The sequence below is a fragment of the Dasypus novemcinctus genome, chromosome 1 (assembly GCF_030445035.2).
Source record: "Dasypus novemcinctus isolate mDasNov1 chromosome 1, mDasNov1.1.hap2, whole genome shotgun sequence".
In the NCBI taxonomy this organism is placed as follows: Eukaryota; Metazoa; Chordata; class Mammalia; order Cingulata; family Dasypodidae; genus Dasypus; species Dasypus novemcinctus.
In genome coordinates this window covers 33,401,193-33,414,067 of record NC_080673.1, presented here as the reverse complement: position 1 = coordinate 33,414,067, position 12,875 = coordinate 33,401,193, and the positions used below count along the sequence as shown (strand labels likewise).

Here is a 12,875-nt window from a genome sequence, read left to right as displayed (position 1 = left end):
TTTTCCCCTCGCTCGTAACCTGTCTTCATCTTTACAGCAATTCTAAGTGTAGTCTTAAGAATTCAAAGTCTGATATGGCACATCAGAATTAGCATTCATATGTTGCCGAGGTCATCAGAGTATATCTGGAGCCAGAAGTTTCTTCTGCATTGCCTAAAATTAACTCTAGGGGTTTATAGGCTCATCCAACTGTCACGATGACACGTGAAAAATACCTCATTACCTTCCTTTGTCTTAAAAACAAAAATGGAATGGTGCATTTGGACTTACTGTTTGTTTTAATTTTTTAATATGTTCAAAAATTCAAACTTAGAAAAGTTCATTAAAGAACCTTGACTGGTGCTACAACTGCCTTCATATTTTTTATACATCTTTATTGAAGTTAACTTTTGGTTATAGAATATTTTTTAAAGTATGCATATTGCAAATTCAAGGATGTTCTTATGTAAATTTCATGAAGGTAGAATTTTATCAAATTTAGCACCCATATGTTAAATAGAACTTTGTTTACAGTTCCTGTTCCCCATGCGTGCATCTATTTCTCCATCTAATGTACAATTATGCTTTTGGAACAACACACCAGTCAGATGCTATCTCATCTGCAGCATAATTTAATTGAACTTAATCTTGGGCAGAATACTAATCAAATTCCACCCAAATTACCATTTCCATTTTCCTTGGATATTAATTTACTGCCATTTCCATGGCCTGTTTTTGGCACTCCTGGCCATCAAGAGGTGGATATTAACATTCTATTAATGTGATATTGATAGGATATTATGAATACAATGGATTCTGATGTCCCTTCTCTCCCAGAATTCAGCCAAGGAGTCAAAGTGTTCAAACCTCTGAAGTGAAATATCAGATTTGTTCTGATAAAAAGGGGTAAGGGTAATGAGTTTATTTCTTTATTTTTTACCCCCTAGTAGAAATCATGCTATCCTATTCCATATATTCTCAGGAAAATCTGTAGCAGTACAAGCACAAAATTCCAATTTGCCAGATTCCCAATCATTAGTTTTCAGAAGTAATAGTACTTCTATACACTAAACTACAATGCCTCATGTAATAATTATTCTTTGAAATGATAATACTATCGTTGAAAACTGGGACTGAGTTCACCTATAATATCTTAATATATCTTTTTTCTCAAGATTTGGGGTAGTTAAGGGTTATCCAATACTTAGAAAATTGTTCCTTATAAGAGCTTTTTTTAGGATACTTGTTCAAGTAGAGAAAATTTGTTTCTCTGCCCCCCTTTTTTTTTCCAGATTGATTATCAAAAACAGATTTTTAGTGTTTGAAAGACTAGGGATCCCCACTCCAAATCTCTTCCCCTCCTGCATTCATCAGAATCTTTAATTACTGATTGTCTGATGGCAGATTTTAACTTGGGGGTGTGTGGGGAACATTTTGCTGGAAAAGGAAGAACATGAAAAAGTATAAATTATGCAGTTGGTTACTGAAGAATAAAAATAATAACCTATGCCAGTCTGACTTTGTTGAAACATGTCGTCTCTCTGTTTAATCAGAAAAAGGAAAGAAAATATCTTGATTTCACCAGAGCCTCAGGTTTCATGACTTCAGAGATATTTTCAAAATGAATTGTAGTCTTAGAGCTTTACTGAGTAATGTTGGAACATAAATACCTTATTTCGCTAAAGATTTCTGTTTATCTCCTCTAAATAGGGATTGTGGCTGCTCTGCATAACTATAAGGTCATCAAGGCTAAGATGTGATATTAAAGTAGAAAATTGTTAACTGTTCATTATGCCTGTGAACATATAAATTACATACAGCTGATACTCGTTATTTATAGATTCCATGCTTACAAATTTGCCTGTTTGCGAAAATTTATTTGTAGCCTCAAAATCAATATTCACTAAAGGTCAATGCTAGACATGACAAAGCAGCAAAAAATTGGAGTGACCCAGTGCACATGCTCCCAGCCGAGGTTGAATAGGGCGACATTCCACCTGTTTCAGTGCTGATACCAGAAACAACTGTTTTTTTCACAATATATTTAGTGCTCTTCCATTTTTTTGTGCCCCCAAATGTAGTGTTGAAATGCTGTCTAGTGTTCTGTGTTAAAGACTGTGATGTGCCTTATGGAAAAAAATACATGTGTTATGTAATGTTCATTCAGGCTTAAATTATAGTGCTATTAGCCATGAGTTCAATGTTAATAAATCAACAAAGGTGTTGATTTAATGAGCTCCAGTTAACTGCCCCCAATGCAATTTATAGTTAAACTTGCTTAAATTTATATTCATAGGCTGCCTTTAACTGTTGTTCCAAAATGTTCTGGAGGCAATGATACTGTTTCTAGATGGATTCAAATGGGGCAATCTGTAAAAGGCAAGGGAAACAAAGACCTTCCTAGGAAATGACTGAATGCAGATTTAAGGAGGAAGCAAAAGATAATAAGGTGTCCTTAAGCAGAAGCACACATAAAATAATGTTACATATTGATGGGTTGATGAAATGTGACGAGAGGCTACCAGGGACCTAACTCTGTTTCCTCTAGGGCAGTGGTTTAGTATTAGCAAATTGAGTATTCCTGCTAATAACAAGAATTGACTGCACTTTATCTCTTTCTTGATTTCTGCTATTTATTTGTTACAGCAGTGTTTAGAAGCTTGTTCATTTGCATGTAGATGCTTCATTACAAGGGACAGATTAAAATTTAGGAAAAGATACATTGTTATTATTCATTTATACCTCAGGAATTAATTTTAGGAAATTAAGCCAGAGATTTACTGGTTCCTATTTGAAAGCTGAAATTGTAACTAGGAAGGTACCTATCCAGGGCACAAATATTTACTAGTGACTTGCATTGTGTAAGACATTACACCAGATTTTTCATCATAATGTCTGTGACAAAGGTTGACCATAAAATTTGAAATTGATGGAGTGGTGAGTGTTAAATACCTTGCTAAAATTTCATTGCTCTTAATGAATACGAACTCAAAGTAGACACACTCCAAAGCCTGTGTACTTAACTATGGACTTTCCTTGTTGCCCTTTTAATTCTGATTTTTAACTCTAGCATGTCCTTTCAAAAAGGATGGCTCTGAAAAAGCATTAGTCTATTTTACAGTACCATGTGCCAATCATGAATGAGTTCCCTAGCAAAGGAGAGTATTAAAAAAAATCTAAATACTTTTGCCTACTCTTGGACTTAGCATGCAACAAGGAAAAAGACTTTAGCACACTGTCTACTGGGGAATAGCAACAACTAAAATAGACATTTCTATTTCTACCATTTTTCTGGTCATGTAAATGTTTTAAATTTTTAGTAAAATTTTGTGATTTTTTGAGATTTGTATCATACTTAGAATAACTTTTTGTAATACAAGATACTAAAAAAAAATGATATACCCTCGTGTCACCATAATATTTTCATGTGTATTCCTGTAAATGTTCTTGTTTTATAACATATTTTATGAGAAATAATTCAGATAACCATACATTCCACCCATTTAAAATGTACAATTCAATTATTTTTAGTATAGTCACAGAGTTTGGCATCCAACTTTTTCATCAGCCCAAAAAGAAACCTCGTTATGTATTAGCAGGTAGGCTTCAACCACCCCTGCCACCCACACTATACCGTTAGCCCTAGACAACTACTAATGTACTTTCTGTATCTATAGATTTCTCTATTGTAGACATTTTATACAATATGTAGTCTTTTATGAGTGGCTTCTTTCACTTAACATAATATTTTCAAGATTCATCCCTTGTAGCTATATCAGTAATTCATTGTTTTCTTTTTTATTTTATTTTTGTTGTAGCAGTTGTAGGTTTACAGAAGAATCATGCAGAAATTACGAAATTTCACTATACCACCTTCTACACGCAGTTTTCCCTATTAACATTTTGGATTATTGTGGTATCTTTGTGACAATTGATCAAGCGCTAATATTATAGTTATATTATTAACTATAAGCTATAGTTTACATAGGATTCACGTTCTGTGTTATATAGTTCTTTCCTGGTAACATAAGTACAACCTAAAATTAATCATTTTAGCCTAACTTAAAAATATAAAATTCAATAGTAAATACATTTACAATGTAGAACTACCATTACCACCATCCATTACCAAGAATTTTCATCACCCCAAATAGAAACTGTACCAAAATGAAGATTAACTCCCCATTCTCCACCCCCACTCCAGTTCCTGGTAACCTATTATTTTACTTTGCTAAAAACTCTCGAAAGTAATATAATAGAAATGGGTTGGCTTTTACAGTGGAGATTTATTAGCTTAAAAGCTTAAATTCTGAGGTCATGAAAATGTCCAAATCAAGGCATCACATAATGCTTTCTGCTAAGACCAGCAACCAGTGATCCTGGACTCTCATCTGTCAAATGGGAAGGTACATGTGGCATCATAGTGTCTCCCTTCTCCTTTGGGTGTCCTTGCTATCAGTTTCCTGATTGCCATGGTTTCCTCTCTCAGTTTCCACGGGTTTCTCTCTGTCTCTTTAGCTTTCTCTCTGTATCTCTCTCTGTATTCATCCTATTCATAAAGAACTCCTGTAAGAGGATTAAAACCTATCATGGTGCCTTGCCAGTGGGCCCTACTTTGGGGTTTGTGCTCCACAGTGTGACAGAATTGGACTCAGTTGTGGTTTCCCTATACATGGCTCTTCTGTCCCTTCTATTTGAATCTTTAGTTGGTGCTGGAGTTGGTAGGTATATGTATATGTCCATGAGACTTGTATCTTTGGGCTGTCCATGTGCCAGCTGGGCCCTGAGCCTCAACAGAGTTGCAACACTTACTCTTCATTGGACTCAACCAGGACAACTGACAAGGAGGTGATGATGGACAACCACCATACCAAGGAACCAAAAGAGTCTGCAACTGCAAGCAAGAGAGTCCCCATCCATCAGTCATAGGAACTGAAGCCCCCTCTCAATTAGAGATGGAGTGGGCCATCACCATCCCAGAATCCTCTGGATTGGGGAATGATATATGGACTAGAATGGACTTACTGGTATTCTAATATAGACTTATTGTAATTCTAGCAATGGAAGAACTACATCATTGATGTGGAGGCAGTGGTCACTAGAGGTCCTGAGGTCAGGGAGAGAGAAAACAGATGTAATATGGGGGCATTGTCAGGACTTGGGAATTGTCCTGAATGGCATTGCAATGACAGCTACAGGCCATTATATGTCTTGCCATAACCTACAGAATTGTGTGGGAGAGAGTGTAAACTACAATGTAAACTATAATCCATGCTTAGTGGCAGTGCCCCAAAATATGTTCACCTATTGAATGCACCACACTAATGAAGGATGTTGATAATGTGGGTAAATGTGAGTGGTGTGGAGAGCAGGGCATATGGAAATCCCCCATATTTTTATGAAGCATTTATATAATATAAATATCTTTTTAAAAAAATAATTAAAAAAAAAAAAGACCCACCATGGGTCATGCCATACTGAAGCAATATAATCAAAAGATCCCGCCTACAATAGGGATTTTTTCTGAGATCCACAAAAGCCTCAAGATACCATACCTATATTCTAATTACTGACTTTATGAATTTGCATATTCTAACTATATCATTTAAGTGAAATATGCAATGTTTTTCCTTTTTTTTTTTTAAGATTTATTTATTTAATTCCCCCCCTCCCCCAGTTGTCTGTTCTCTGTGTCTATTTGCTGCTCTTGTTTCTTTGTCTGCTTCTGTTGTCGTCAGCAGCATGGGAAGTGTGGGCAGCGCCATTCCTGGGCAGGCTGCACTTTCTTTCGCGCTGGACGGCTCTCCTTATGGGGCGCACTCCTTGTGCATGGGGCTCCCCTACGCGGGGGACACCCCTGCGTGGCAGGGCACTCCTTGCGCGCATCAGCACTGCGCGTGGGCCAGCTCCACACGGGTCAAGGAGGCCTGGGGTTTGAACCGCGGACCTCCCATGTGGTAGACGGACGCCCCAACCACTGGGCCAAGTCCATTTCCCTGTTTTTCCTTTTTTGTCTGAATTCTTTTACTCAAAATGATGTCTTCAAGTTCATCCTTGTAGCATGTATCAGAACGTCATTGCTTCTTATGCCTAAATAATATTCCATTGCACATATATACCATATTTTTATCCATTATTTGTTGATGAACATTTTAATTGATTCCACCTCATGGCAATTGTAAATAATACTGAGCATTGGTGTGCAAAGATGTGTAAGGACCCTGCATTCAATTCTTTTGGGTAGAACGCAAAAGAATAGTTTGGTGTAACTATTCATTGTCTGCCATGCTGATACTCTCAGTTATAAGTGAACAAGTTTCCAAATATAAGCCACCACCTAGATTCACAGAATTTTTGGGTCAAGAAGGTATCTTAGAGATATCTACAGACCCTTTTTTCCCTACAATTAGGAATATGAAATCTAGAGAGAGAAATTATTTGCTTAAGGTCATAGTGCTAGTAAAAAAAACTAACCAGATTATAGTTTACATTGTAGTTTTTACTGTCCCCCAGTACAATCAGTGGGTTATGGCAGGATATATAATGTCCAGCATCTGTCCCTGCAACACCATTTAGGACAACTCCCAAGTCCCAAAAGTGCCCCCACATCACATCTCTTCTTCCCTCTCCCTGCCAATGTAACCTATAATCCATGTGGTGTAGCAGTGCTCCAAAATGTATTCACCAATTGCAATGAATGTGCCACAAGGATTAAAGCGGTTGTTGATGTGGGAGGAGTGGGGGGGTGGGGAGTGGGGAACATGGGAAACTCATATTTTATAATGTAACATTTTTTGTGATCTTTTGTAAAAAAGACAATTTGTTTTAAAAAAATAAAAGCAAAAGAACAAACCAGATCTGACTCCCAATTCTAGTGTTCTTTTTTAAAATGTTTTTTCAGTCTACTACCAAGGGAGACTAATTGAAAAAAGTAATAGTGTTTATAATTTCTTTGTGCAGCCTATCAGTGCTTTCATGCCTTAAAAATTAAGAATTACCTACCCCTGTGTGCTACAAGATGGTCTTCAACTTCTGTTGTACCTCAAATTACTACCCACTACACCATTTATCCCCGGGAAAATGATAAGCGATGGGAAGGTAAGTAAGAATTTGTGTAAAATTGTTGAAACTTTTCTAGATACTAGTAATCATTTTGTGGAGGAAAATGCTTTATTTTAAAAAGCATTTAATATTATTTTACAGCTTTATCAAATCTGTTACATTTTAACATTTAGATAAGCAAATATTTGCTAAATGTATAATAATAAATTCAAATCCAAAAGTTGCTTTACAGAAGCTAAAATGAGATATGTAGTGTAACAAACCTAAGAAAACATCAAAGTAATACAGTGATATACTTAGTATATTTATCATGCAAAGTAGTGTAGGAATTTCTATAAATAATGTTATTGCATAATGGATGTTTGTGATTTTATCATATTAATCCTAGAATCTTGATATTTTTTTCAATTTTTTTCCTCCCAGGAGTGAACATGGAGAGGTTTGCAGAGGAAGCAGATGTAGTAATAGTTGGTGCAGGCCCTGCAGGGCTCTCCGCAGCTATTCATCTGAAGCAGTTGGCTACTAAACACGAAAAGGACATCCGTGTGTGTCTGGTAGAGAAAGCTGCTCAGATAGGAGCTCATACCCTCTCTGGTGCTTGCCTTGATCCTCGTGCTTTTGAAGAACTGTTTCCAGACTGGAAGGAAAAGGGGGTATGAAAAATTATTTTTATGCAAAATCTAATCTTTGTTATATCTCTATTTCCAAATTACTGGAATATGGAAAATTCTTTTTATGTAGTTTTGCCTCTTGGAAAATGATGTATGTATTTAACTTAACAAGGACAAAAGATTGAATCATCAGATATAAAGATACTAACTTATTGTAATATGATATCTTTTATGTGTTATATTTATGTACTGGATTTTTGAGAAGGCATTTTCTTGAGAAGACCTTTGAATATTTGTAACAAATGAAATATAGCATGTTTTACTTTGAGGGTATTTTTTAACTTGTTCCACAGATGCTTATTATATTTTTGTTTCTTTAAAAAAGTCTTATATGAAATTTGAGGGGACAATGGAATAGCTAAAGCCAAAGAAGACCATCTCATTTTCTAAGGAAATCAATTAATATAACCTCTCATAATCTAGCAGAAAAACCATTGCCATGATGTGGTACTAGCTTATTGCTAATTTGTATGATCTTTGTTAAAATCTTACCCTCTATGTATCTCAATTTTTTCTTCTATAAATTTGAGTATCTTATACTTTTCCTACCTTCAAGATTAGTTCAGTGTCTGTGAATATATTTTGTAAAGGTAAAAAATTATATAAATATCTATATATTTTCATATGGTAAATTGAATTCCAAAAAAAGTATATCTCTTTCTAAAATTTCAAGCCTTTTGAGCTACAAATACTTCAATTTAAATAATTAAGCTTCTTGTTTCAAGATTATATCAGAAATGGATATCATTTAACTATTGATATAATATCAGTTCTGACAGAAAGAAAAAAATTTTTCAGTATCAAAGCCCTTTATTGCTTTGGGTTTTTTATACATTTAGTAGAACAGTTCACTATCTTTAAAATAGTCACAAGCTTAATTCCTATGAGATGAGTGAAATATAGCGAGGGAAAGGAGTTCTTTTCATTGCTTTTTTTAAAGTTCATAGCATGTATTTATGTGTGTTTGTGAGTGTGTATGTATTTGTGTGTGTTGTTGAAATAATTAGACAATATTCTGCCAACCTGGAAAAATCCTCTCCATGAATGCAGAAAAGAAAGAAATCTGTTTTGTTGTTGAGTAAGCATTAAACCATACTGCATTCTGCTGCCAGAGTACATCACACGCATATAACCCATTACATAAATGTTAGCTGTCTTTGTCCAAAGGAAAAATAAAACTTCTCACATATTTTTTATAAGCAGTTACTACTTGGAGCCAAGCACCTAAGTTTGAAGCCCCACAGAGACAAGGAATGGCATGCCATCCTACTTGTTGACATTTCACAGAGATGGCTCAAAAGCCCCCAAGACAGACATTTCTGGACTGGAAAACTGGCAAAGGACTTAGTTTCTTTTGTTTCTAGGCTCCACTTAACACTCCTGTAACAGAAGACAGATTTGGAATTTTAACAGAGAAATATAGAATTCCGGTACCAATTCTTCCAGGTAAGGTATTATAAATAGTAATAGAATTGTAGAATTCAATAGCTGGAAGGAACTACATTTCATCTGGTTAAATCCCCTCCTTTTACAGATGAGAAAACTGAGGCCAGAGATTTGAAAGACTTACCCAAAGTTATACAGCTAGCTGGTGGGAAAAGCAGGACTAGAACCCAGTTATTTTGTCTTCCAGTCCTGAAGAATTGAGATATAGCCTTGTAAGCCAACCAGGAATTTTTAATTTAGTGCTGTAATGTTATTTTTAATTTAGTAATTAGAACTGTAGACAAAAATCGGAAAAAAATTAGTTGAACTCATGACCATAAGATAATGTGCATTTATACAGAAATATACATTGATTAGAATTTTTAAAATAAGTTTGTTTTTGAGATGTTTTATCAATAGAAGGTCAGATTTACGAAATTAGCATGTATTTGTAGGTCTTCCAATGAATAATCATGGCAATTACATTGTACGCTTGGGACATTTAGTGAGTTGGATGGGAGAACAAGCTGAAGCCCTTGGTGTTGAAGTCTACCCGGGTTATGCTGCTGCCGAGGTTTGAATGGTGTTTTTTATTTTGTTTTTAACATTTATAGGCTGTAAGCTTTTTTTATGTAACTTCAGAATTTTATAGAAGTTAAGAAATAAATATTTCAGAAAAACCATAGGATTCTAGAATTGCAAGATTAAAAGAAACCTCAAGTTTTAATCCAAAGAGTTCTTGAATTCCATTTATCTCCATCAAGTGACTGTCCAACTTATGACTGACCACCTTTAAGGGATGAAAAATTCTCTATCTGATGTTTGGACTGTTGATAATCCCTTTCTTATATTGTATGGAAATTATGTACTGTTTTATCCTACACAGAACAAATGTAAGCCTTCTTCCAGGAACAGCATTCTAATTATAATTTTGCCCTGCCCCTTCTTCCCTTCCCCCTTCATTCACTCTGTAGGTTTTTCTTTCCCAAGCTAAATATTCTCAGTCCTTTCAGCTAGTGCATTGAACAGTTGAAGTTCTTTCAGTATCTTCATTGCACACTCCTACCCTGAATACATTCCATTTTTATCCCCTTTGTAAAGTGGTAACCAGAATGAATAAACTCTTTTAAACCTAGTGCCAACAAAAGTTGAGTAGAGCAGGACTATTATGTTCATCTTTCTAGAATCTGTTCTTCCATTAATTCCCTCAAGGTAATAATTTTGACAACCACATCATGCCGTTGATTCACATTATTGCTGGAGAAATAATTAAAAATAAAACCTCTTGCCAAGCTAGAAAAATTGTCTCCACAAATTGTAGAAAACAATGAAACAGTTTCATTACTGAGTATGCTTTCTGTCCAACTTCAGTGTGCATCACAGGCAGTTCACTAAAGAAATTGCAAAGACAGGGAAATCTTACCCTTTTGTAAAGACAGGCTTATGCAATCTATTACATACATGTTAATTATCTCTAGCCAAAGGAAAAATAAAACTTCTCACATCTTTTCTATAAGCAGGGAAACTGAGTTCGATGTTCACATTTCAAAGTGATGGCTCGAAGGGCCCCAAGAAGGACATTCCTAGAATGCAGAACTGGCAAGAAGCTTTTTTAAAGATTTTTATATATCTCAAAAAGACAGAGACAATATTTATAAATTTTCTAAAGGAAATGCTGAAAGAAAAGGGAGTTGGAGTTTCTCCTTATTTGGCACAAGGGAAAATTTTAATTGTTTTAGATTTTTGTAGTAGTCCTTAAAAGTCATGTAAAACACATAGAGCCCTATATTTTACTTGCTGCTACTAATTCCTGTTTTTCCCATCCCATACATTTGGTTTTGGGGAGAACCCAAGTATGGGATACTGCTTTTCTTCTTCCTTATTAGATGTTCTTGACTGGGATCTGTCTCAAAATCAAAAATGGGTGATTTGTGGAATCCATGAATTTAATTTATGAAGTATATAACAGACTCACACATTTGTAGTTTCTTATTCCTTTCTTCTTTTCCTCAGTTCCTTAAAGATCATTATCAGTATATTAATGATCTGCTCACCAGTTAAGCCAGACTTCAGTTCTAGTTCACAGACACATTATATTGTTGATCATTTTCAGAGTATCAAATAAAGCCTTTATATTTTTTTCCTTGTATGTTGCTGCTAATATTTGTTCCCTCTCGCCATTCTAATTCTTTCTTATGGTCTGTCATATGATTCTAGAGTACATATTGTCCTATTAAGAGAGCATTTTTCTCCAGAGAGGAAACAAATCAAGTCAAGATTACAGAATATTGCTATTAGAATTATAATATTTTTTACCTGTTACCCCTTCCTTCTTGCTCCACAAATAACTTTAGTCTCCATTGGGCTGTTCCTTTATACTCAAGAAGGGAGTACCTTGAAAAGATGTCTCTTTTCTGCCTGAACATTTAGTTTTTCTATAACCCAAGACATATTCACTTTCTAAAAATCTAAAGCTGTTCACTGTCCTTTCAGTATTATTATGAATCCCGAGGTGGTAATTAATTGTTTTTTATCTTTCTTAGGTCCTTTTTCATGAAGATGGTAGTGTGAAAGGGATCGCTACTAATGATGTGGGAATACAAAAGGATGGTGCACCAAAGGTAATTGTTTATGTGCTTGACAGAAGCTGACAAATGAAAAAAAGAAAGAACCGACTTGAAATCAATAATTTAGTCTCACTACAAACTGCACATTTATTAAGCAGGTGTTAGAATATAATAATGTGGAAATTTTCTCTCAGTGATAAAAAATAAAGAAGCAGCTTGGAAATGAATATGATTTTGGTAAGTAGTGATAATATTTTTAAGAGTACTTGCATGGCTCTTATACAAATATAAAGTAAACAAATATAAAGTCTGAAAATTTTATTTAGCTCATTATTTAATTAATGGGGGAATCAGGAAGATGTTACAGCCAGTATAAAGGAGAATTCAAAAAGCAACACACATAGTAAGGTTATCAATCAACTGCATCTCTACCTCCACACTTTTCATTTCTGTGGACAAGATTCATTTCCATTACTATCAACAAGCAAATACTGTAGCACCCTTGACCTGGTTTTAACATTATTTAGTAGATGTAAAGCAAAGTGCTTTTCTCTTGTTCAAATTAAAAACCTGGATAGGGGGAGTAGATGCAGCTCAAGTGGTTGAGTGCCTGCTTCCCATGTACAAGGTCCTAGGTTCAATCCCTATTACCTTCTTAAAAAAAAAAAGGCCTGGATGGGAGTTGTCTTTTAGGTTTTCACAGCTTCTGTTTGAATTTGCAAAAGAAAAGGCTCTAGGATATGGATCTCATATTCTTGAGTTCTTGAAAAGAAGGAAAAATTACTTTGCTTTCCCATAACAAGAACAAATAATAAATTAATATTGCAATAAAGAAGCTTGTCTAATCTTACTCTCCTTAAAACTTTTCATTGGCACCCCTTCACGTTTAGAATAAAGCACAGGGATCTACCCAAGACACCCCATATCTGTCTTATCCCATGCCCTTCCTTTCATTATTTGTGTTTCACTTTAAATGTCCCTTTCAGAGAGGCTTCCCATGACCACTCAATCTAAAATAGATAACTTTGTTGTCTTGCCTTATACAAAGATCACGTCATCATATTTTATCAGTTTACTAGTATTTACTAATATGAAATTAGCAAGTAAAGCTGGTATTAACCAAACTAGGAATAAACATAAGTTATTTTTTCTAAAAGCCCAGCTGATTAGT

The 12,875-nt window shown here is 35.0% G+C and overlaps 1 protein-coding gene across 1 annotated transcript in view; it reads left to right on the top strand.

Moving 5' to 3' along the window:
• The window catches only part of ETFDH (electron transfer flavoprotein dehydrogenase), a 34,519-nt gene that overhangs the window by 717 nt on the left and 20,927 nt on the right, over positions 1-12,875 (top strand). Inside the window, exons 2-6 of the mRNA XM_004450797.5 lie at positions 6,940-7,077; positions 7,465-7,694; positions 9,077-9,158; positions 9,593-9,711; positions 11,681-11,758. Of these exons, the coding sequence (XP_004450854.1) occupies positions 6,940-7,077; positions 7,465-7,694; positions 9,077-9,158; positions 9,593-9,711; positions 11,681-11,758 (647 nt within the window). The remainder of the gene's footprint in view (positions 1-6,939; positions 7,078-7,464; positions 7,695-9,076; positions 9,159-9,592; positions 9,712-11,680; positions 11,759-12,875) is intronic.